Source organism: Syngnathus typhle, linkage group LG20 (assembly GCF_033458585.1).
Source record: "Syngnathus typhle isolate RoL2023-S1 ecotype Sweden linkage group LG20, RoL_Styp_1.0, whole genome shotgun sequence".
In the NCBI taxonomy this organism is placed as follows: Eukaryota; Metazoa; Chordata; class Actinopteri; order Syngnathiformes; family Syngnathidae; genus Syngnathus; species Syngnathus typhle.
Window position 1 is genome coordinate 5,343,087 of NC_083757.1, and position 22,461 is coordinate 5,365,547.

At 43.4% G+C, this 22,461-nt stretch overlaps 6 protein-coding genes and 2 long non-coding RNA genes across 8 annotated transcripts; 4 read left to right on the forward strand and 4 right to left on the reverse strand.

Annotated features, from left to right (window-relative positions):
* Positions 1-1,925: 1,925 nt before the first annotated feature.
* On the reverse strand, positions 1,926-4,468 carry tpbga (trophoblast glycoprotein a). Its single transcript, XM_061266776.1, has 2 exons — positions 3,961-4,468; positions 1,926-3,565 (listed from the first exon to the last, which is right to left on the reverse strand). The coding sequence occupies exons 1-2, from the start codon at positions 4,371-4,373 to the stop codon at positions 2,710-2,712; spliced, it is 1,269 nt and encodes a 422-aa protein (XP_061122760.1). The 5' UTR covers positions 4,374-4,468; the 3' UTR covers positions 1,926-2,709.
* On the forward strand, positions 4,117-7,884 carry LOC133144282 (uncharacterized). Its single transcript, XR_009710633.1, has 2 exons — positions 4,117-4,261; positions 6,486-7,884. It is a non-coding gene; the product is annotated as an uncharacterized LOC133144282 (long non-coding RNA).
* On the reverse strand, positions 5,906-7,885 carry tmem222b (transmembrane protein 222b). Its single transcript, XM_061266829.1, has 6 exons — positions 7,744-7,885; positions 7,311-7,395; positions 7,204-7,235; positions 7,029-7,125; positions 6,826-6,956; positions 5,906-6,640 (listed from the first exon to the last, which is right to left on the reverse strand). Exons 1-6 carry the CDS (start codon positions 7,863-7,865, stop codon positions 6,553-6,555), a joined length of 555 nt encoding a protein of 184 aa, XP_061122813.1. The 5' UTR covers positions 7,866-7,885; the 3' UTR covers positions 5,906-6,552.
* A 1,833-nt stretch (positions 7,886-9,718) lies between these two features.
* paqr7a (progestin and adipoQ receptor family member VII, a) lies at positions 9,719-13,071 on the forward strand. Its single transcript, XM_061266793.1, has 2 exons — positions 9,719-9,890; positions 10,428-13,071. Exon 2 carries the CDS (start codon positions 10,440-10,442, stop codon positions 11,502-11,504), a length of 1,065 nt encoding a protein of 354 aa, XP_061122777.1. The 5' UTR covers positions 9,719-9,890; positions 10,428-10,439; the 3' UTR covers positions 11,505-13,071.
* An 883-nt stretch (positions 13,072-13,954) lies between these two features.
* sh3bgrl3 (SH3 domain binding glutamate-rich protein like 3) lies at positions 13,955-16,044 on the forward strand. The gene is made up of 3 exons (XM_061266843.1): positions 13,955-14,103; positions 14,570-14,737; positions 14,804-16,044. Exons 1-3 carry the CDS (start codon positions 14,059-14,061, stop codon positions 14,867-14,869), a joined length of 279 nt encoding a protein of 92 aa, XP_061122827.1. The 5' UTR covers positions 13,955-14,058; the 3' UTR covers positions 14,870-16,044.
* A 148-nt stretch (positions 16,045-16,192) lies between these two features.
* LOC133144220 (probable histone deacetylase 1-B) lies at positions 16,193-19,673 on the forward strand. Its single transcript, XM_061266769.1, has 12 exons — positions 16,193-16,340; positions 16,745-16,857; positions 16,957-17,074; positions 17,153-17,227; positions 17,301-17,439; positions 17,548-17,689; positions 17,769-17,861; positions 17,929-18,037; positions 18,377-18,757; positions 18,867-19,022; positions 19,083-19,128; positions 19,203-19,673. The coding sequence occupies exons 1-12, from the start codon at positions 16,292-16,294 to the stop codon at positions 19,231-19,233; spliced, it is 1,452 nt and encodes a 483-aa protein (XP_061122753.1). The 5' UTR covers positions 16,193-16,291; the 3' UTR covers positions 19,234-19,673.
* Positions 17,068-17,656, reverse strand: LOC133144286 (uncharacterized). The gene is made up of 3 exons (XR_009710637.1): positions 17,515-17,656; positions 17,336-17,456; positions 17,068-17,260 (listed from the first exon to the last, which is right to left on the reverse strand). It is a non-coding gene; the product is annotated as an uncharacterized LOC133144286 (long non-coding RNA).
* A 13-nt stretch (positions 19,674-19,686) lies between the features above and the next one.
* Positions 19,687-22,384, reverse strand: eif3i (eukaryotic translation initiation factor 3, subunit I). The gene is made up of 11 exons (XM_061266799.1): positions 22,224-22,384; positions 21,901-21,993; positions 21,665-21,752; positions 21,519-21,584; positions 21,292-21,441; positions 20,966-21,093; positions 20,764-20,874; positions 20,453-20,542; positions 20,303-20,376; positions 20,043-20,135; positions 19,687-19,972 (listed from the first exon to the last, which is right to left on the reverse strand). The coding sequence occupies exons 1-11, from the start codon at positions 22,224-22,226 to the stop codon at positions 19,891-19,893; spliced, it is 978 nt and encodes a 325-aa protein (XP_061122783.1). The 5' UTR covers positions 22,227-22,384; the 3' UTR covers positions 19,687-19,890.
* Between the last annotated feature and the right edge of the window lie 77 nt (positions 22,385-22,461).

Below are 22,461 nucleotides of genomic sequence, written 5' to 3' on the forward strand. Positions count from 1 at the left end.
TTTAGGAAGACACTAAGACACTGAAGCAGAAATTAGACTTACACAGGTTGGTTGGGTTCAATCACGATTCTCAAGCTCTGTTTTCAGGAAAGTACAATACAGCGCTGGGCCCTTCAAGAGCAGAAAGTCTCCATTCAGAAAAGGCAACGTTCAAGGTTCTTTGGTCACCTTATATTCAGTTTGCACATGCCGGTGTGGGCCGAGTTTGATGGCTGATGAGTCTTTGGGGTGGGGCAAGATCGCCGTGGGGGTGGGTGCTGGTTATGGGCGATTCGGTGTGTGTGTGTGTAGGGGGGGGCTGCCGTCTTCCATCCCGTCTTTCGGCCTTGGTGATCATCTTTGGCCCAGTCCTTGGGTATCTCCCTCTGGCACCTGCCGGTTTTATCTCCAAGTGACCTTCCTGTAAACATTCTGCTCCATTCTTACACTGTCGCACCTCGTCCATTCATCATTCTTTCAATTTTGTCATTTTGTACGGAATTATGTGAGCTTTTGGCTGTGACATCATCAATTTATTAATGTTCCCTGACTATGCAAAGTTTGTTCTTCTGATACTCCATGTCCTTGGCTACGTCATTCTATTCTTAGTTTAATCATGCTTCCAACCGTATCATTTCTTTGTTAGGCAAAATATTTCCCTCTGTGCAGAGTTCAGTAGTAATCGAAAAGCTGGCGTCTCGCATTAGGCGACATATCACGTTTAGTCAAAACACAAGATATAATAATAATATAAGATAAGATAATCAAGTACTGAACGGTCAAGACGACTCTGGCCGTGTCCATGACTTAGAGAAAAACCATCAGGCATGCATTACACAGTTCCTTAAGGGTCATTAAGCTATTTAGGCAATATATCAAAAAATATTTGTTATTTCACAGTGCTCAGAAATATATATCAGATCATAAAGTTATAAAAACCTTTGTCATTACCACCTATTAAAAATGTCTAGTTATGTCTTCTTGATTGATTTGGTGTGTAGGTATAATTATATGCTTAAAATATTTCTTTTATTGATTTAATATGTGAATATACTTTTCTGTTTATGTACTTTATTCAATGAGTATTGAGCATATCTGTTTTTGTAGCTAGGCAGGATTTTTTGTATTTCGACCCCATTCCTTCACTGTCTTTAAATTTAAGCGTCTCTCTTGGGTGCACTATTGTCTTTTCCAGACGCGTTGCTCGATTCCAGGCCGAGCTATCGACGCGTGAAGCAGATGATGAAGTATTGCGCCCGCCGCTTGCTGCTTTCTTGTCTAGTCTTTAAAATGGGTCAAGGCCATTTTACAGAACACACAGGAAGCTTTTAATGGCGCAGATGTTCCCTTTTTTTGTGACAATATACTCTGCCTGTCTTCAAATGTACAGAAATGAGAAGGGGGGGCTTTGTTATTTGACCCCCCTCACACTAAAAGCCTGTGACATGTTGCATAACAGCAAATGATTGCCCCGCCCCATTTCCCCCGGGACCCCTGTCCCAGCGGCCATGATTAAGAATGATGACACTTAAACAAAAGCGGATGTCGAGTGCTCAACTTTGTCATCGCAAGGGAATCTTGTTTTCTTCGCCATTTGAGCCGACCTTTGTGTCTGCGAGCTAACGAGCCGAGCCGCCATCAGTTCCTCTGTGTTCACTTCTAATTGTTAACTCCAGAAGTTTGGTTAATCGGAAGGGTAATTAGTTAATGACCTAATCAGTTGGAATACATGAAAATAAGATATTGAAAAAAGAAATGTGATATAAAAAATGTTCGCCTAACATCCTTTCCCTGCCATTTTGCAAAAAAACAACAACAAGAAATATAAATTTGAGCAAATTATTAGTCTGTTTTATTGTTTTGTCCTAACGTGAGACAAAAACGTGTTTTTTTTTTTTTTTTTAAATACATTGTAGAGTTCAACTAAATGAGGCTTGTGGCCAAGACAGTGCTGCTTTGTCATTTTATTGTGGTATTGCACATGCAGTAAAATGGCTAAGAAGCCAGAAGAAGAATGCTTCATCTTTGGCTTGGAACAAAAAGGAAGCTTTTAGCCTCAAAACCTGCAAAGCCAACAAAGTGAAGGGCAATAAAGTCATTTGTAGCCTCAACTCAAACAAACATGATAAGGCATTTACTTCTTGCGACCCCAATAAAATGTAAATTTGAGTTGTTCTTGCTGTATGAATGCGGCCGCTGTTGTCCGGAATCATCTGTGTCTTATCATGGGAAGAAAGAAGAAGGCGAAAGTTCCTTAAACAGAAAAACATGGAGCTGGCTTTTGAAGAGCCTCGGCCTCCGTGACTGGTTCTCATCATTGTGGCAATAAAAGTCAAGGCGTCGAAACAAAGCAAGTCTTCATGAAAAAAAGAAAAAAAAAAGGGAGGGGCGGCGCACGAGGGTTTGGAGAGGCTCTTGCCTGGGCTGAATTATCCTTCTTCCGAATGCAAAGGACTTGAAACAATTCCAATTTGCTGCTTGCATTTTACATGCATAAAGATTTACACAAACATTCAGAAATGCCTATATGTGTCTAAATACACTACCATATACATACATCATACATACTATACTATATACATCTATACTGTATGCTGCCCGTGTTTGACCGGCGACCAGTCCAGGGTCTTGAGGCACTTGCTGTTGATGTGGAAGACAGGAGTCACGTGTGTGTGTGTGTGTGTGGGGGGGGGGGGGGGGTTAATCCAACGTCATGAACTCGTTTAGGTCTTACATGTCAGTGCTCGAGGACACCTGGGAGAGGCGGGGGTCCGATTCGAGCTCGAAGCGGTAGTGGTAGCCCTCCCATACCTCTCTGCAGGCGTCTCGCATGTCGTACACACGCCTCTTGATGCCTCTGCGGTTCAGGTAGAGCACAAAGAGGAAGACCAGGCCCACCAGACCCAGTACTAGGCCCAGGAACACGTAGGAGGTCTGCAGGGCCAGGTCGGCGCCGGCGCCCCTTTGGCGGCACCTCAGGCTGCCGGAGGCAGCCACCACCGAGAGCAGAGAGGTGTTCCTCAGGGCGGCAGGGAAGGCGCAGACCAGATGGTCAGGGTCGCGGACGCGTCCCTGAGAGCGGTTGAGCCAGCGGGCCAAAGGTTCGATGCCGCACGCACACGTGAAGGGGTTCTCACCCAGGAGGATCTCAGCCTCGGGGAGCGAGTCCAGCTCGCGCAGGCCCTCGTCGGGGATGTTCTTCAGCGAGTTGAGTGTCAGATCCAGCTCCCGGAGAGACTCCAAACCGGCCAGGGTGGCGTTGCGCACGGCGACTAGGGAGTTGTTGGTGAGCAGCAGCCGGCGAAGTCCGCTCAAGTGGGAGAAAATACGTGGCGGGAGGTAGATGAGGCCGTTGTGCGACAGGTCGAGGATGCGCAGAGAGCTTAGGGCGTTCCAGCGCAAAGCCGTGGCCAAGTCCAGCACAGCTGAGTGGTTGTAGAGGGCACGGCTCAGGTTGAGCTGGTGGAGCGATTGGTTGGCAACCGTGAAGGCTTCTGGGTGGAACACCGCCAGCTGGTTGGAGCTCAGGTCCAGCGAGCGAAGACTCGGCAGGCCGGAGAAGGCGTGAGAGTCCACCTCGGAAATCCTGGAGGATCGATAGGTGGAGATTTTCTTTTGGTCTAGGTGACGATTGTATACATGTATTATTTCACGCAATAATTTCATCACTGCATTAAGTTGTATTTGCGTAAATATTTACTTGCACGGTTTATAAAGATATTAGCTTGAATTTGCTCAATTGCAAGAATAATTACATAAAAATGAAATTATTTCATAATCAACAGAATTTAATATTGGTTACTATTTTAAATTACCAAAAATAAAGATAGAATTAACACAAACAGTACACTTCTTGACAGAAAACCAATTTCAACTTTTTAAATATGACACATTCTTCAAAAATGTGTAAAACCCACAATAAGAAAAATTATTCTGTAGCGACAAAATTTTATAATATTTTTAGAAGAGATAGAAATATACCTGTTATTGCTTAGTGAAAGGTTAGTGACATTGTCGAGGCCCTTGAAGGAGTCTGTGCCAATGCGCGCGATCTGGTTGCCGGTGATGAAAAGGTTCCGGGTGTATCCAGGGATCCCGAGCGGGACGCTCCGGAGGTCTTTGGCCACGCACTTCACCGTGTGCGCCACCTCGGAGCACTCGCAGCCCGTCGGGCAGGAGGACGCTGGAGCTGCCGGTGCGTAAACGGAGCCCAGCAGGAGCAGGAGCAGGAGCAGGAGGGTGCTGCAGAAGAGGCGACTGGGGCTCAAGTCCAGCATGTTGGGTAAGAAAGAACGGATGAAGACGAAGGAGAAGTGGAGAAAGATTACATCTCCACCGGCTGCTGTCTTGAGTGGCCGGCCGCACGCCTCGAGTGTGGAGCCGAGCACTTCCATGCAGACACTGGCAGCCACTAGTGGGGGTCGTGGACTAAAAGCGCGCGCGCGTGTGTGTGTGTGTGTGTGTGTGTGCGTGTGTGTGTGTGTGTGTGTGGTGGGGGTTCTTTGCAAGAGAAAGGAGAATGGGCGTCGCTTATTTGCAAACAAATCAAGTTGAGAGAAAAAAACAAGGAAAAAAAAAAAAAAAAAGAGCATCGCGCACGCATCCGACGAGGAGGAGCTTTAAGTTTGGGGGCCGGATCCAGATCCTGTGGGTCGGCCTCAAACAGAAGTCTCATCTTCAAAATAAATGATATTCTTTTTTTTTTTTTTGCATGGAAATTATTCAAAATATGAAATCTAACTGAAAGTCAAAAGTCACAGCAACAATTGGATCTGGTTTAAATTTAAAAACAAATGTGGAATTCAGCCAAATTCAAATTGATGTTCAAAAGTTACATATGAAGTCTTGCACTTTTTTAAATTTTTTATTTTATGAGGTGGCTACTTTCACAAGGTTGCAGTTCCTGTGACTGCATCCATCCTGAAATGATTCCCTTTTGATGATGAATTTAAAAAAGCATGTCGGGGACTTTCGGCTGGATGTTTGCTACCTTCCCACCCAGGTGGTCAGCAGCAATGCGGGGTGAGGGAGGGGGTGGGGGACCAGAATTGCGAGGGGCCCTCCTTTCATGTGGACAATAATGGCCCCTGAGTGAGTCTTTGCAGTGCGGGCAGGGGGGCGGGTTTAAGTATCAAAGCAAGGGACTAAGGAAGGGGGGGTTCTTTTGCTTCCTGTGTATTCTGACCATTTATAATCATTTTAGAAACAAGATGAGCAAGAAATATTAAGATGAACACTTTTTTTTAGAACAATAATAAAACACCTTTATTATTATATACAGTATATGTTCCAGAAAACATTCTTGAGGACCTGGCAGGATTTTTTTGCATGGAACTAGTCTACGGTTTTGGGATTAGGGAGTCTCTGGACCAGCCTAAGCATATATTGATAGCGTAGCCCCCACCCCACCCCCGCCGCAGGTCTCCACATTCCATGACCTGCTGGCTCCTGGTTACTGCAAGGCACCACAATGGTGGGACGGCTTAAAACAAAAAATTAATGATTGAATGTTGCAGCATCTGTTAAGGTCAAGTATTGTACAATGTAGCTTACGACGCTAGCTGGCTAGTTAGTGAGCAGCTTTTTACAACAAAATGATCAATCATTTGCGACTTGTCCTAAACATTTTGAGTCCATCTGTTTGAAATTTATTCAGCGAGAAAACCTGAGCCATCCTGGCTACCTGCTGCTTCCGAAAAGAAGGGGCTTAAGGAGTTATATGATTGGGAACAACGGGAGGATTTGGATGTGCTCAGCATAGCCATGGCAACTGAAGTGGAGTGACACCCGTCATGTGGAATTAAATAGGCAAAAATAACATGCGGAAAGAAAGGCCGGAGAAAAACAACAACCATGCACTCAAGTTGAACAAAATGGCTTGCTCTCATAAGCGTGATTTTCTCAAATACAGCTGAAATGAATAATGGGGTCCTCTCAACCTCAAGTAAATACTTCACCCAAAATAAATGTTTTTCAGATGGCTGTCATTACTAGATGGTTGCATTTTTTTTTCTTTTTGGATAGCTAAATTGTTTCTGGGTAAATTATGTTGAGCAGATGTGGCAGATATGTAAAGCTGACGAATTTTCATTTCCTTAAAATTATATTTCAATGATAGTCTCATATCCTGACAGTGAGAACAGGCACTACGGAAGTGTGGTTTAGCAAATTGATATATTAGCGTTATTTCGCAGGTGGGTCTGGAACGTATCCAGCAGGGTAAACTGGACTTCTCTGTAAAAGGCTAGTCCTGGGTCTCTCATATTTGACACGGTTTTTAAAACATGGAGTTGGCACTGACCCGCACTTTAACGGCATAACGACATTCACCCTGAGGCGGCAATTGCCGTTTAAATTGCTAGCGAAAAAAAGAAGAAGTTCTGAATTGTGATACTAAAGACAGGTTTTTCTAAAAATAGATTTAGATTATTATTATTGTTAGAAATTGTGTGCGTGGCAGTGGTGGAGGTGTTTGTGTGAGACATTCATTCCGGCGTCTCTTACAGGTTTTTCAAAAGTCTTTTCTCGGCATAAAAAGGCCTCACTTTGTTTGCCGACATTCCCTGGGGGAGGTCATCGGAGGTTGATGACAAGCGCCACTGTCACAATGAGGCCCAGCAGCATGAGGAAGGGCAGCCACGTCTTCAGGAAGCCCGCGCAGCTGGAAAGCAAAAGGACCCAAAGGAAGATCAATACATCCCTCGACACTAACGCTGGTCGAAACACTTTCGATTGTTTGCGCCTTTAGAACGGTGCTTTGTGTTGTTTTATTTTTTTTGAGTTATTCAAGTTTGCCTTTTTGATTTATCAGAAGTTACGCAGCACCACCGTGAGACGCCACGTTACCTGACGTGCTTTCCGTGCAGCAGCACCAGGAGGCAGAGCTTGACCATGTTCCACGACGTGCTGTTGTCGTAGCGCATCAGGTTGAGAGCCATGGCCACGTGCGAATGGCAGTTGTCACAACACAGGTTGTGCTTGAAAAAAACATACCACCAAAAAATGTTATGCAAATTTTGTACGTATAAATGAGTGGGCAAAGTCCGTACCATCCTGTGCTTGTACTCCTCCGAAGCGTCGTGCACGGCAATATCCCAAGCGCTAGAGCCACTGGCATAGACTTTGCTTACGTCCAGCATCCAGTATCTCCAACGACAAATGATAATGTTGTGTAGAAGTCAGGTCAAGAGAGGGGAGGGGAAAAAAACATCAGATAAAACTCACTTTGTTGGTTTTCCAAAAGCCATGTTGTCCTCCTGCATGACAAAAGAAAAGCTTCCTTGGGTGGTGTACACACATACAGTACCTATAATCAAAATTGGATTACTTACAGATACAAAATAGGGTCCAGCAAAGTCTCTGATGACTCCAACTGAAGTGCAGATGCCCATGTGCCCAATAAATGGAAACAGCCAACTGGCAAGGCAAAATAGTCACGTCATTGAATTAATCATGCAATGAGAAACATAAAATGTAGTATTTGAATAAGTTGATGGAAAAAAGCTGGGGGAATAAACTATGCAAACATAACTATTATGCATAATACAACACAAACTTAAATTCTGTAATCTTTTGCATGTATATGTTCAACTATTTGATGTTGCCTGGGTTTTGCACAACAAGGACAATTATCAGTGCTTTGTTTGCTCATATAAAATAAGAAACGGGACGTTTGACAGCTAGCTTGCTAAACAAACGAAGCTGTCACTTGCGTTGCAGCACATCCGGGGAACTTGCCCAAAGGAAGCCGACAACTTAACTCACGACAACACTGGGATTGGGGTCCACACGATACAATGAGGGAAACGACCGGCCAGCGGGTTAATCTTTTCCGACGCTATGTGATAGTTCTTCATGGTTTCCGCCTTCTCGGTTAAATCGGCCATAGTTATCTATGGCAGGAAATCAACTTCCTGCGAAACCACACGTCCCGCCTACGACTCCATCAAGCTAGACAAACGCACGGATGGAGATGCTTCCGTTTTAACTTCAAAATAAGACTAGGGTCATCTTAAATGTGATATTCGTACAAAAACGTCGATTACAATTGAATAGTATAGGTATTAGTTGGTTAAAGGATCAATTATGATGCAGGGCAAAGGTATTGGTATTTGTTACCTGTTAACCTAATTTGCCGTTCTCTGTTTTATTTCTAAATATACACAATTACTACTGGCGCTTAATTAGCTCTTCTTCTGTTTCGTAAAATTTACGCGATCTGGCTATACATATTATACTGCCTTCAGGTGGACAGAATGAGCACTTGCACGGTCAGGTCAATAAATTAAAACATGAACTCAGATTTACAAACGAAAGAGGATGATTTCAGTTAGTATATTGAAGTATTGAGTTAAATTACAGTAGACGCTAACATTAAGTCGTATTTTGGTTCACTAAAATATAGACAATTATTTTTAGGCTGCAATCTATGTTTGGCAACTCAAAGCACTACATAAGTGGATATTATCAACGTTTTGTCCCCCAACTACAGTACAAAGACAATCTCACTATTGGTGTAGCTATAAAGTTGCAAGTGAAGCGTTATCTGCAAACAAAAGGCCAGCCCAAGGATCCCCCCCATGGGTTTACCATGCTCCATCTCGGTGCCCATTAGAGGCGACAGGCCATATATTGTACACGGAGAGCCAAAACAAAGTGCTCAGCAAAAATAAGAGGAGGGTATTAATAAGAAAAGTCGCACCGGTGGCAGGAGAGCTCTGGGAATTCTGCCGCCTCCACATGATGTGAGTGCAGCCAATTAGAGGGTGGAGATGAACCGCCATGTGTTGTCCTTTTCCCATGCAGTCAAAGAGAAATGTCAGCCGTCTGCTGGTTTGCGAGCAGCAAACACATCTGGGGATAGAAAGCGGACAGATCACATTCAAAAGAAATAAACATGTGCTTTACTGTTTGATTGTTTTTATAGTTGTGGACTAATAAAACTATTGTTTTGCTAGAAGCCTCAGGAAGATTTACAAAAGATAGGACTTATGTAAATTGATCTACTTTTCATATTAAAAATCAACAGTACTTAAAAGTTTTTTTATTTGAATGTTCAGTTCATGGTTATGGGCGTAATGTAACGATATTGATAAGCAAGAAAAGCTTGTACAACTTGAATGCTGGCACACCCTGTCACTGGAAATCTGCAGAATATTATACAAAGTCTGCTGGTTGGTAAGAAATGACTAATCTTAAAATGAAGTCAGAAAATTCCTTATCCATTTATATTTATTTGTTAGTTTACATTTATTGTGTTATTCAGTCGATCTTTTACATTTATTATTAAGTGCGTCTCTCCAAAGTGCAATGAAGAATTTTTTAAGGTTGCTTTTTAAGTAATCAAATTTCCTTTTTGGGACAAAATAGTTTTTGTATGATAGATATTTCTGTTTAAAAAATATTTTCCAATGTCATTTTAAATTTGGGCAATTTGCTTTTATTTATTTAAGTTTAAGTGTACAGTGCAAAATTATGCACAGTATCAAGCACTGTACATTACATTATATTATTACACAATGAAAATATCAAATAACAGAATCGCATAATAATCCAGTCACATCAACAAAGTTTCCTCTAACGCAATAGGCGAGTTAGTCATTTCAAAGTAAAAGCTTTTGTGATAAAACAACTAGATTTGCAGAGTCAGCTTCCTCATTTTCCATCCGTGAATGCACTGGCCATAACGGAATTTTACGCTGCTGGCCATTAGAGTAAATCTTTCACATTTTTATTTTTTACACATTTAGTTTGTTGGTAATGTCGGCCTACCTTTCAATGCACTTCCGTCTAAGAATTTGACACCGCCCTCCTCATCTGTTGCATATTTCTAATCTGGGCGTGGAAGAAGACAGAAGACGCACGGACCAACGCGGCGAGGCAGTCGTCTGGTGAAAAGGGAACCCGACACGGTAAGAAAAAGCTCCTTTACGACAATATAACATCAGAGCAAACTTTTAGGCATTCATAACAGCAAAACGTGCAAAGGAAACAACTTTTCCAAACTTCTTTGCCACTCATGTAGACTTCAAGACGTCACTTAACTTCGGTGTTCTGTTGATCCCCCCCTCCCGTTTAAATAATAACTGGGGGCAACGGTATATTTTAAAATAATAATAGTGTTAAATGAAATACAGTTCAATTCATCCATCTGGAGGGTGGAGTCAGTGTGACGTCATTCACAGGTCGGAGATACCTGACGATGTAAATTCCTACGTTCCATAGAGACACTATAATTTCCACTCCTCAGCCACCCCACTAGGTACTCTGCAACTAATTTAACTATTCAAAAATAATTATTTTGATTAATTTTGAAGATTGTATGTACTGTATGTACCAATTTGTCAACCTGACCAGCCACGAACCTCGCCGCACATCAGAGATGGATCTTAAGATGGATATTAAGGATTTGAATCAGTTCTGAAAGAGTTTTTGGTGCTTGTCCGCAGCTTCCCGCCGCCATGACGACCATCGTGATGGAGCGAATTGGGCGCCTCTTCATCAGCCTGCAGCACATCAAGCAGGTCCCTCGGCTGCTGACCTCCGAGGCATCTCCCTCCATGCCCGGCACTGTGCGCGACACTGAGGTGCCCCACTTTTTCCGCGAGCGCTACGTTGGCACCGGCTACCGGCCCCTCCATCAGTGTTGGCGCTACTACTTCCTGTCCGCCTTCCACCGCCACAACGAGACCATCAACATTTGGACGCACCTGCTGGCCTTTCTGGTTCTCCTGGCCAAGACGAGCGACGTGGCAAAGTCGGTGGATTTGGCACAGGACCGGCACGCGTGGCCTCTGTTGATCCTCATCCTATCTGCACTTAACTACACGGCGTGGAGCGTGGTGGCGCACCTCCTGGGCGGCAAGTCCGAGATGTGCCACTATGCCTTCTTCTTTCTGGACTACGTGGGCGTGGCGCAGTACCAGTACGGCAGCGCCGTGGTGCACTACTACTACGCGGCTGAGGAAGGGTTCCATCGGTGGATGGGTCCCATCTTCATGCCCGTGGCGGCTTTTCTCAGTTGCCTGTCGTGTCTGGGTTGCTGCTACGGGAAATACCGGAACCACACCCTCCCGCCTTGGGTGCGCAAGGTGGGCCAGGTGACACCATCCACCATCGCCTACATGTGGGACATCAGCCCTGTGGTGCACAGACTTCTCCTTAGCAACCTTGACAACGACCCGGCCTTCGTGCACCACCTGAGCCACATCGCCTTCTTCCTAGGCTGCGCCGTCTTCTTTGCCTTCCCCGTGCTGGAGCGCTGCTGGCCGGGAGGTTGCGACTTCCTGGGCCAGGGGCACCAGCTGTTCCATATTCTGCTTTCCTGTTGCACCCTGTGTCAGATCCACGCCTCGCAACTGGACTACGACAGTCGGCGGCAGGTGTACACGCTGCTCCACGCCGGAGACGACGCGCCGTTCTTCGTCGGCCTCTACGGGCTGACGCTCTTCATGTGCATGCTCATCGCCGCTTTTATGCTGAGGAAGGCCAAACGGCTGCTGGACCGCCAGACCAAGTCCAAGTGAAATGACTCATGAGTCGCGGGCACTGATACCACGAGTACTACTGAAAAATATTAGGTACACCGGAGATAATTACTTTTTTACTATACTGCTCTCTTAATGAATCGCAACAGAGCGTACATCGTGTCATATTTTGTATTATTTCCTAATTATAATAACCGTATGTATTAACATTGAATTGGCAGTCATTAACGCAGAATCTACTTGACTGCAATGGCCAGCTGGTAAATGGGACAATTATGTTTCGGTACAATACCAAGCACTTGATGTGGCTGAAACACTTATTAGCACTTGCTTATTATTATTTATGCTTTAATTTCGTGCGTTTGGATAAGGGAATGTGTCTTTTTAAAGGCACTTTTACGCAATTTGAAAACACTTGAGGCGTTTGTAAAGACGAAGGGATTTCACGTGGTGTGTTTTACATCGCTGGTATCTTATTGACAATCTGGGGGGGGACACACAAGTGCCGTGACATTGTTGCAACATGTTCATTTTATCTCAATGGGGCCAACTTTAGAGCTTGTTTGCATGTGGAAAAATCCAGTGAACGTGCCTGGAAAATTCACACCACACCTCCAGCCGGTATCATTGTTAGGGATCATCATGGTAATGACATAATATAGCACGTGTGTAACTTAGCCCCTGGTGTCGTCGGGCTCTATTATTTTCACTGACAACAAAAGTGTTGTGTAACCATCCAAACCGACTGTTTCCACGAAACGCCTCCAACCGCTTGATTTGCTTTCACACAGTCCAAAAAATACAGCGGAAATCCCCCAAAAGTGGACAGTTGGTCTTTGCTGTTTTTTTAGAATCCTAAAAAAAACATTTTCACAAGGTGACCAAGCAAAAGTTTTCAAAAGGGTGAACGGCGCTTCTTTATTTAACCAAGGATTTAGCTGAATTAGCATGATGGTTAAAATCATCACTGGCAAAGTTTTACTTTATTTTAGTTTCCTCTCAATGCTTTTTTTAGATAATTGACTGGAATGATGAAATTCACTTTTACAATACTTCCTATGGGTTTTCCCCACCTTGCACTTTTATTACACGACGGTGAATTTACTGCAAAAGAACTGAAGCACATGTCTGCTTTAGTTGCCGTTCTATAGTCATCCTCGCAACCGCGATATTCGTATGCGGCACACGGGGAGCGTGGGGCCGATTAGCCGGCCTCACCGCGGCGGTTTCGCGCTGCTTGTTCGGTCTCCATGGCAGCCTTCTAAAAGTCTGCGTTCCACCCGGCGTGGCCTCAGCGTGCTATTTGCATATGAACGCACACCGTGTCGACGCTCCCGTGAATGAGTGCCTCGTTGAACATGGTGGACTAATAAGCACAATGCATGCTCAGGGTTGAGAGATAACCTTTTTGTACTTGAGGGAAAATGTTTGTACTGAAGGGATGTGGGGAAATGATTTGTAAGGAATGTATTGGTCAGAAGCTAGTGTTTTATATTGTTTTAATGCTACATTATAGCACACCCTTAAAAGTGAAATTTCAAATCAAATTTATTTTAATGTACTGGTTCTTTGCTTCAACGGTGAAATAAACAACTAAGTAAAGCTATTTTGATCGATTTGATTTTTAAAATGGCATTTTGATGTGACAACTGGTCTAGTTTGCATAATAATTGCACCACATGCCCCACTTAAAGTGAAAGATATTAGGAAGCGACCCGTTTTAAATAAAAAGTGAATGAGCAGAATGACGTAACTGTCCAAACTTGCCAACATTCCTTGGGTGTGACTCACAGGAGACAAATGTGAGGACCAGGGCCCCTCCTTATCCTTGGCAATAAATTCCCCACCCCAATTAAACTCGGGATTTAATGATGCTGAAAACATTGCAAAGCATTCAACACGCTATGCCACACTACACAGTTGACCCCATCCAACTGTTCTGTACTAATTAGACATTATCTCTCAGCATAATGCGGTCATAAAGTTGATAATGGTTACATTGATGACAATAAGAAACCCACAAAGTGTTTTGGAAAATATTGGCTAAGCTAAAAGCATATTTTGGGGCAATTTTTGGTTGTTCAAATGCATTTGTGCACATTAGCTTCCCTCACAAAGACAGTCATAAATCGAAATCATCAATTTGGCCCAAATGAAGACAAATCTGGGCAGATGCTGTTGTATTTCATTTTTGTCTGTATTGTCTTGAGTGGGTTGATTATGATAAGCACAACCTAATTATATTTAAAAAAAAAAAAAAAAAAAAAAAAAAAGGTATGTGTAGACTCACTAATATTTATCACATTGCGTCTATTATTAATGTTGAAGATGCAATAGTAATGAATTTTAAAATGCATTTTTTAAATGGGGTATTTTGTCAAATGCCTTAATCTGAAGCGACAAGCGTCAACTTAATTGCTTTTTTACCAAATAAAATACTCCATAGTATTACACTGGGCAGCTGTTTTATTTTGAAAGTCTTACACTACTGTTGCACCACTTTCCTATTTCTACTTGATGTGATCACGTGACGCCACCACTGGGCGAGCAGATCTGCCGAAAAGGAAGCGAGAAGAACAAGTACCACCAAAAAATGGGGATCAAACTGTACTACACAACTGTAACTCCCTCACGGACGGTGAGTGGCTTAGCAGCGGGTCGCTAAACTTGTGCTTTTTGTTATTTTCCCCCTTGTTTTCTTTTTCTTTTTTCTGCTAAGCTAACGGTGGTGAGCCTTGCACAAGACACACCCAGCTTCGCTTGCTGGCTTCTAATTTTGACATTCACCTTACTTAGTGGTCATTAAAAAACAGAATACTAACTATGTATTTTGATAACTATAACTGTATGCTTAGGTTAAGCGACAAGTTTGTAGTTGGGAAATCGTTCAGGGGCGGTCATTTGGGGTGTGGTCAAAAACATATTCCCACCCATTAAAACCAGAACTTTCACCTTCTAGAAGAGTAATTTTATGTCTCTAATATTTATCAACAGAACTTTCACCCTCAAGAAGAGTAATTTTATGTCTCTAATATTTATCAATAAGTCATCATGCACATCCCTCCAATGTAAATAAAAAAAGGCAACTTACTTGTTTCTTGCAGATCAAGTCCCAGCAGGCTGAAGTGATGCGCATCCTGGACAGCAAAAGCATCCAGTACGAATTGGTGGACATCTCGGTGGGCGGCGAGCTGCGCGACGAGATGCGCAGCAAAGCGGGTAACCCAGCGGCCGTCCCGCCGCAATTTTTCAACGACGACCAATACTGCGGGGTGAGAAGCGTGAATTATAATTTGCAGTGGTTTTTGTGTTGTCATGCTAATTATTCACTCCATCAGGATTACGAAATGTTCTCTGACGCGGTGGAGGCGGACACAGTGGACCAGTTCCTGAAACTGGCGTGAATCACAACTAACCATTCCTATCACCCGTCAAGCACACTGAAGACCCCTTTGACAGCGACTTTCGTCATATGCCATAAGGAAGAATGCCAAATATCCTCAACATACGTCTTTGTTTCAACATCGATATTCAACCAAGCTTGTCTTAAAATTAATCCACAGATCGCCATTCTTACCCAGTCTTAATGACGTGGACATGGTCACCTTCCTACATTCCCCCGTTGCTCTTAATCATGCTAGGCTAAACGACAAACAACAGAAAAACATTTTTCCTTGGGGTTATTTGCAGACATTTTAAGTCCCAGGCCGTAGCTTGGCAAAACATTAATTAAAATGGAAGTCTTAATTTAGTTTAAGAAGCTGTTTGTTATGTAAACTCCTAAATCCAAAGATTCTACTGCTTGTTTCACTAACTACTATTCCAGTTCCGTCATTACGCTTTCCCCAAATTGTTTTACTTTTATTTTTGGGCCGGACCACTTTGGAGTTTCCTTTACGTTAGAAGCTAAAACTGAATTTGAAGATGCACCCACCAAGTACTTTAAGCATCCTTGCTGTTAGTTTGTCTGTCCAGACAGGCCAAAAATGTGAATAACAAAATGCATTTCATTGGTTAGAACGTTTCAGAATGTCTCGGGCGGTTTTGTGATTCCCTTCCTAGTTCTATTTGAAATGTTATATTGTTGACTGAAATGGACCAAAAAAAAGACACCACTTCTAGTGTCATCCATGTAGCTGGTCCTGGGTATGACCATTCTGGGACCTTATGCACTGAAGCAGTTACACAGTACAAGGCTGGTGTGTTTCAATGGACCTGTCACATGTGGAAATATGTTTTCCTTTCTGCGTGCATGTGTATATTGACATTTGGTTAATAGAGAAGTTTACCTCACAGCAGATACATTTCAGCATGATTCTAGATCACGCAATTTGGGACATGGCGCAATGACAAGCCCGTATTGTTCACAATGTTTGTGCACTTTTTGTATCCCCGTATTGCAGATGGTTCATATTCCGGTCACATTCCATGTGAGACCTGTTTGCTTTGTTTGGACCAATTCTCCTTGGCCAAAATGAGAAGTAGAAGAAAATAGGGAATAAAATGCTGCTATCTTCCAAGAAGATTGTGATATGTCATATGGGTTACAAAATTAAAAATAAAATTGAATCAAAGTTTGTATTTTGTTTCCTTAATTTGTGTATCATTTAAAAAAAAAAAAAAAGGTTTTATTTGGATATATCTTAATCTGGTTTTATTTAAATCCAAATCCGATTTTTTTGACTGGATTCGGAGTCAGTAGATGTTCGTTATCCCATACAGGGGCCTCCCAACCGGGCGGTGCAAAAAGACTGGCTGGGAACCACACACACAAAAAGCAAGAACGCACACCAAATCAAGAAGTAGAAGCTTAATTGGGTGTAAAAATGGCGATGTCGCAAGGAACAAAGAAGAAAGTTTGTTATTACTACGATGGTAAATATGACCTTTTGCACCCCCTTCGCATTTGCAAAAGCATTTATAGATGCTTTCGGTGAACTGTGCATGCTTTAAATTGCACGCGCGATAATCTCTTAAAAGTCCAACGCCGGTCGGGCTAGCCCGTTTGGCAACAGAAGGCTAACCAGCACGCGTGCTAAGCTAACATATCTGCAAGTGTAAATGCACAGAAGCTAATATCGTCTTACCAAACTAAAACCAAGTCACATGATCAATTTAACGCATCAGAAGCGCTTATTTTGTTTGTTTAAGGTGCAGTTCGGGTAGTGTCCCACTATAGCTAATGGATGCTAAAGACACTTGCTAAGTTTCCTGGCTGTCAACAAGATCAGATGCGACTCGCCGAGTCAGCTAACGGTTATTTTAATAATATCTTGCAGGTGACGTGGGAAATTATTATTACGGTCAAGGCCACCCCATGAAGCCCCACAGGATCCGCATGACACACAACCTGCTCCTGAACTATGGACTGTATAGGAAGATGGAGATCTATGTCAGTTGGCAATGCTATAGAAACCTGAAATTGAATTTACATTTTCTTATAATAAAAAAACAAAATGGCTCGTACTTACATGATATTATGTGTCCGTAGAGGCCACACAAAGCCAGCGGCGAGGAGATGACCAAGTACCACAGCGACGACTACATCAAGTTCCTCAGGTCCATCAGACCGGACAACATGTCAGAATACAGCAAGCAGATGCAAAGATGTGAGATTTTTCTATTTCTTGCAACATGAAGTCAAATGTGCAAATCAGAAATCACTCACTTACGTTTTCCTCACGCAGTCAACGTGGGAGAAGACTGTCCGGTGTTTGACGGCCTGTTTGAGTTCTGCCAGCTCTCCACGGGCGGCTCCGTGGGTGCGTGTTTTTTCTCTCAAGCAAGTTGACATTCTGTCATACACACAAAAAAACATTTCAAATTGTTTTCCAGCGGGGGCAGTGAAGCTGAACAAGCAGCAGACAGACATTGCAGTCAACTGGGCGGGAGGACTCCACCACGCCAAGAAGTCGGAGGCGTCCGGTTTCTGCTACGTCAACGACATCGTCCTCGCCATCCTCGAGCTGCTCAAGTAAGCCTGGTGGATTTCTGTAAAATTTTGGGTCCCATTAATTAAGCAATCTTTTTTGTTGACGTTAATTCCTACCTTTGAAGATGTCCATCGGTCCGTTGTGTGCAGGTACCACCAGCGCGTGCTGTACATCGATATCGACATCCATCACGGCGACGGCGTGGAGGAGGCTTTCTACACCACCGACCGTGTCATGACCGTCTCCTTCCACAAATATGGCGAGTACTTCCCCGGCACCGGTGACCTTAGGGTGAGTTGGATTTCTGCACCTTAAGCTTCTCCGGCGATGGTTCACTCGACGATAAGACTCCAAATGCGTTCGCTTGCAGGACATCGGCGCCGGGAAGGGAAAGTACTACGCTGTGAACTATCCGCTGAGAGACGGCATCGACGACGAGTCTTATGAGGCCATCTTCAAACCTGCAAGTGCTTTTATTACACTCAGTCAAGACAATATATGGAGTATTGTTAAGTGTTTGTGTGGTTTAGATCATGGCTAAAGTGATGGAGATGTACCAGCCAAGTGCAGTGGTCCTGCAATGTGGCGCTGACTCTCTGTCAGGAGACAGACTTGGCTGCTTCAACCTCACCATTAAAGGTAAGGCAAAAATTGTATTAAATAGGATCAACAAACACAATTGCGTGGTTCTACCACTTGCCATCTTTGTGGAATTTTTCAAAAACATGGAATGAACATTTAGTGACACAGTTTGAAATGTTACTCTAATTCTGAGACGACACGGATGGTAGATATTTGTAAACTTGATTTGTTAATTTTTTACAAATCAGTACAGTATCAGTATAGGACATTAAAACTTCATATTGTTTTCCTAGCAGTAACTATAGAAGACCACTAGATGGCAGTGTTGCTTAGCAGACACTTTCCTGGTAACTCAATTTTTTTCTGCTGCCATATTATACATTTTGCTGTTTTCAGGTCATGCCAAGTGCGTGGATTACATGAAGAGCTTCAACCTGCCTCTTCTGATGTTGGGCGGGGGCGGCTACACCATCCGCAACGTGGCGCGCTGCTGGACCTTCGAAACAGCGGTGGCGCTGGACTGCTCCATCCCTAACGAGCTGCCCTACAACGACTACTTTGAATACTTCGGCCCCGACTTCAAGCTGCACATAAGCCCGTCCAATATGACTAACCAGAACACGGACGAGTACCTGGAGAAGATCAAGCAGCGCCTCTTCGAGAACCTGCGCATGCTGCCGCACGCGCCCGGCGTCCAGATGCAGGCCATACCGGAGGACGCGCCGCACCCTGACAGCGCGGATGAGGATGATGAGGACCCTGACAAACGCATTTCCAGTAAGTCTGAACACAGTAAACTGTTATTACAGTTACAGGGCAGACCCATTTTGTGTTTTCTGGACGATCCAAGATAGGAAAGGTTGCGTTTTTTTGCTTTGCTCTTCAGTCCGGGCACACGACAAGAGGATAGCGTGCGATGAGGAATTCTCAGACTCGGAGGATGAGGCCGAGGGACAGGGTGGCGGCCGGCGGAATGCGACCAATCATAAAAAGGCCAAGCGGGTGAAGAAGGAGGAGGAGCGCGATGGGGAGGAGAAGAAAGGTGAGATTATTTTGATTTAATTTAAGGGGAACATGCTTGATTTTTTTTTCTCCATTGCAGATGTGAAGGAGGATGAAAAGGAGGATGAGAAGATGGATACTTCAGTGTAAGAGTATTTGACTCACAAAAAATCTTTAAATTTACAGAGCGACATTTGACTTTTTTTGATACCATTTTTAGTGCAAAAGAAGAAGTGAAAACTACTACTTGAAGTGCATTTCCTGCTGTTTTAGAGCTCATGGGAGCTCGTACCCAGGTCCGAGTGTTAAGCTCCACCCGCCCCGGCACATATACACCAAAACAAACGTCATATTGTTTCCCTGTGCTCTATCCGAGATGAAGAAATCCATCCATACTCAAATGACCCTCATCAGTATTTTTTTTTTTTTCAAATACATTCGGTTTCTATTTGTAATGAAACTGATTGTACGTAATTATCTTCCTTGCCGTACTTCCACACATAAGTTATTTTGAAAGCATCTTATATTGTTTTTTGTTGTGCTTGAGTCTGGAGAACATTTTAATAATCAAAACACCTTTCTCTGTTGTTGTGTACAAAGGTGGTGTGATATTGGTTCCAGATTAAGTTTTTGACTTTGTAATAAAAGAAAGAAAGAAACATCAAATAAAAAAAAAGAAAAAAGAAAATCACACAGGCGCAACATTAAGTCAGAACTGTTTAGTTGAATGTAGTAAAAACAGATGTGTGTGTGTGATGAGGGGTTTCAAATCTTAACACGAGAAGGTGTTTTTTTTTTTTTTTTTAAAGAACCTTTGTTGGAGTTGTGAATGCCCACCCGGCACAACTCAAAACGGACACCCGCTTGTTGTGAGTCCGAAAATTGCTGAGAGTGTGTGTGTGCGCTTTTCACACCTCTAGCTCAAAGTCAAAGTACTGCGGGTCAAAGTAATGAATCCTCACGTATCCGTCTTCTCCTCCACTGCTATAACTGGAAAAGATGCACACAAAAACACACAAATAAGTACGACAACAAACTCACTAAACGGGTTCCGGTTTACCTCTTGCCATCCGGGTGGAACGACACACAGTTAATGGGTCCAAAATGTCCCTTAACTCTTCCAAACTCCTCTTCGTATGCGGCGTGGAAGAACCTGAGACACACAGGAAGTTTAGGTTTAACGAAATACGTGATTTTTCAAGCTTTTTGCCACTCCAGCATTAAACTCTTAAATAGTATAGACCTTAAGTTTAAATTGTCAATAGAGTCTCTCCACAACCACAGCTTTCAACCTTTTTAAATCTGGTTTTGCTGTCTCACCTGGCTTCAAATTTGCCAATCCTGGTGGAGGTAGTGGTCACCTCCATGGCCTCCTGACCACCACCCATCACCACCTGTGTCACACACACATCTCAGTGAGTGTTAAGGGCATGCATACACACGTGATACCTTTACTATACAAACACTTACGTGATCCATGATCGGCGAGATGGAGGCCGAGTTGACAGGTCTTTCAGTCCTGAAGGTCTTGATGTGGTCGAGGGAGGCCGAATCAAAGAGCTGAGAAGTGTGACCAATATTAAAATACATAAAAGTGAGTTATTATTGGAGAGGTACCAAAGTGTGTAGACAATCAAATAAAAAGAAAAATGATGACATGGAGGAAAAAAAACATTTAGAAACTTTTGCAACCATTATTGCACCTTACAACTGGTAAAATTATATTTTCAAGAACTGGGAAAACAGTGTGGTATAAATTTATGTACATGAAGGTCCGTTACCTTGGCGGTGTTGTCCTTGGATGCCGTGATAACCATGGTAAGGTCCACTGACGTCTGGATGTCGTTGATCTGCTTGTTGTGCTCCTTAATTGTCTTCAGGATGTCCCCTGACTGAGCGCCAACACAGACAACAAAAGTTTGTTCAATTCTGCATGTGCGAACTGCTAAGAACACGGATACAATAAGATGACGGGCCGCCCACCTTGGCACTGAATTGGTTGATCTCGCCGTTCTCGTGGCCAGCGATGACAAATTCGCCAAGCGGCCCCCACACGGCGCTGGTGATCTTGTGGTCATTGCAAGGGACGGTCAGGTATGGCTGGTTGTCGTCTGTGCAAAAAAAAATAAACATCAGCCACTGATAATTAAAATTTGACATCATGTAAGTCCTTCTCATCAGTTTGACACACTGGGAAATTACCAACTGGATCAGATTCATAATTCACAAAACGGTTCACAATGCTTTATCATTGTGTTAAATTAATTTACATGCTGCTTTTACTGTATAATCAAATGTCATCGTGATACCAATTTGCTGGGGATCCCGCAGATCAAAGAAGTTCAGGAAGCACTGGTAGCCCATCTGCTTGTCCGTGGAGAACATGATGATGTTGCCGCTGAAGTCAAAGCCACATGTTCTAACCGCAGAGTTGGTGTTGACCAGGGCCAACTGTTTACCTGTGAACGGATAACATTTGACTGGTCATTCGGCTTGTCCTAGCCTCAGATAAGGTGTGATGAAGCAGTCGACTTACCCGTCTCGCAATCCCATAGCCGACAGCTGTTGTCTGCTGACCCCGTCAAGACGTTCTTGGTGTCCCCTAAGGGAGGTCATGTTAAGGAAGGTGTGTTCAGGTAATATATAAAGAAAGAAAAAAGTATTTGGGAACTCTTTGGATACAGTCGCAGTCAATACACCACACAGCTCCCGTGTGGCCATTGTAGGTACCCAGACGTTCGCCGTTGACGGAGTACCACACATTTGTAACCTAAATAGGAATGAAAGAATGGAGTATATTGAATTGCGAACCTTGACTAGGCAGGAGGTCATTGCATATGTTGATAATGAGGAAAGCATGTTATTTTACAGTTTGTGACAACAGCGTGTATATATGCACGATTTTTTGCCAAACTCACCGTATCCTTGGCCACGGAAAAGATGAGGTCTCCTTCTCTGTTGTATTTCAATTGTGTAATGGACCTTTCGTGGCCCTGAAGTAAAATTGGTTTCTGTGGAGAAAAGGGAGACACTTTCAACTATAATTTATTAAACGTCTAACAAGTTTAACGTGCCTTATTTTAGATGACAAACTACATTTTAGACAAATAGACAATACGCGGCTCTCTGATCATACTAGCTACCGGCAAAGCTAAGCTAAGATTTGACGCATTCGAAACAACAGTAAAGTTTTTCCGTGCTTAAAGCAGGCATAGTATTAGAAAAATAAATGTGTACTAACCATGTCTGCCAACGGAGTGATAATACTCTGTGTAAGAAGGTCAATAAGTCCAAATAAATGGACAGTAAATATACACTCGTGTTTCTATCGGCGGAGCCGCGATCCAAAGGAAGTGACACCCTGCATGTGCCCCACAATATACAGGCTAGGGCGCTCTCTAGTGGATTGGAGTGTAATATAACCGACCACAAAGTTGTTTTTTTCTCTTCTGCCCCATTGTTGAAAATGATAGTAGACA

What these genes read in the sequence shown, in the direction of transcription:
- tpbga (XM_061266776.1), bottom strand. Translation starts at nt 4,373, where the DNA reads ATGGAAGTGCTCGGCTCCACACTCGAGGCGTGCGGCCGGCCACTCAAG. An exon ending in CTTTCACTAAGCAATAACAG is followed by an intron (nt 3,566 to 3,960) that starts GTATATTTCTAT and finishes TCGATCCTCCAG; the next exon opens with GATTTCCGAGGTGGACTCTC.
- tmem222b (XM_061266829.1), bottom strand. Translation starts at nt 7,865, where the DNA reads ATGGCCGATTTAACCGAGAAGGCGGAAACCATGAAGAACTATCACATA. An exon ending in ACCCCAATCCCAGTGTTGTC is followed by an intron (nt 7,396 to 7,743) that starts GTGAGTTAAGTT and finishes TTGCCTTGCCAG; the next exon opens with TTGGCTGTTTCCATTTATTG. An exon ending in AGGAGTACAAGCACAGGATG is followed by an intron (nt 6,957 to 7,028) that starts GTACGGACTTTG and finishes GTTTTTTTCAAG; the next exon opens with CACAACCTGTGTTGTGACAA.
- paqr7a (XM_061266793.1), top strand. Translation starts at nt 10,440, where the DNA reads ATGACGACCATCGTGATGGAGCGAATTGGGCGCCTCTTCATCAGCCTG.
- sh3bgrl3 (XM_061266843.1), top strand. Translation starts at nt 14,059, where the DNA reads ATGGGGATCAAACTGTACTACACAACTGTAACTCCCTCACGGACG. An exon ending in CTGTAACTCCCTCACGGACG is followed by an intron (nt 14,104 to 14,569) that starts GTGAGTGGCTTA and finishes TGTTTCTTGCAG; the next exon opens with ATCAAGTCCCAGCAGGCTGA. An exon ending in ACGACGACCAATACTGCGGG is followed by an intron (nt 14,738 to 14,803) that starts GTGAGAAGCGTG and finishes TCACTCCATCAG; the next exon opens with GATTACGAAATGTTCTCTGA.
- LOC133144220 (XM_061266769.1), top strand. Translation starts at nt 16,292, where the DNA reads ATGGCGATGTCGCAAGGAACAAAGAAGAAAGTTTGTTATTACTACGAT. An exon ending in AGTTTGTTATTACTACGATG is followed by an intron (nt 16,341 to 16,744) that starts GTAAATATGACC and finishes AATATCTTGCAG; the next exon opens with GTGACGTGGGAAATTATTAT. An exon ending in GCCATCCTCGAGCTGCTCAA is followed by an intron (nt 17,440 to 17,547) that starts GTAAGCCTGGTG and finishes CGTTGTGTGCAG; the next exon opens with GTACCACCAGCGCGTGCTGT.
- eif3i (XM_061266799.1), bottom strand. An exon ending in GCGGGATCCCCAGCAAATTG is followed by an intron (nt 21,094 to 21,291) that starts GTATCACGATGA and finishes TTTTTTGCACAG; the next exon opens with ACGACAACCAGCCATACCTG. An exon ending in TCTCGCCGATCATGGATCAC is followed by an intron (nt 20,377 to 20,452) that starts GTAAGTGTTTGT and finishes TGTGTGACACAG; the next exon opens with GTGGTGATGGGTGGTGGTCA.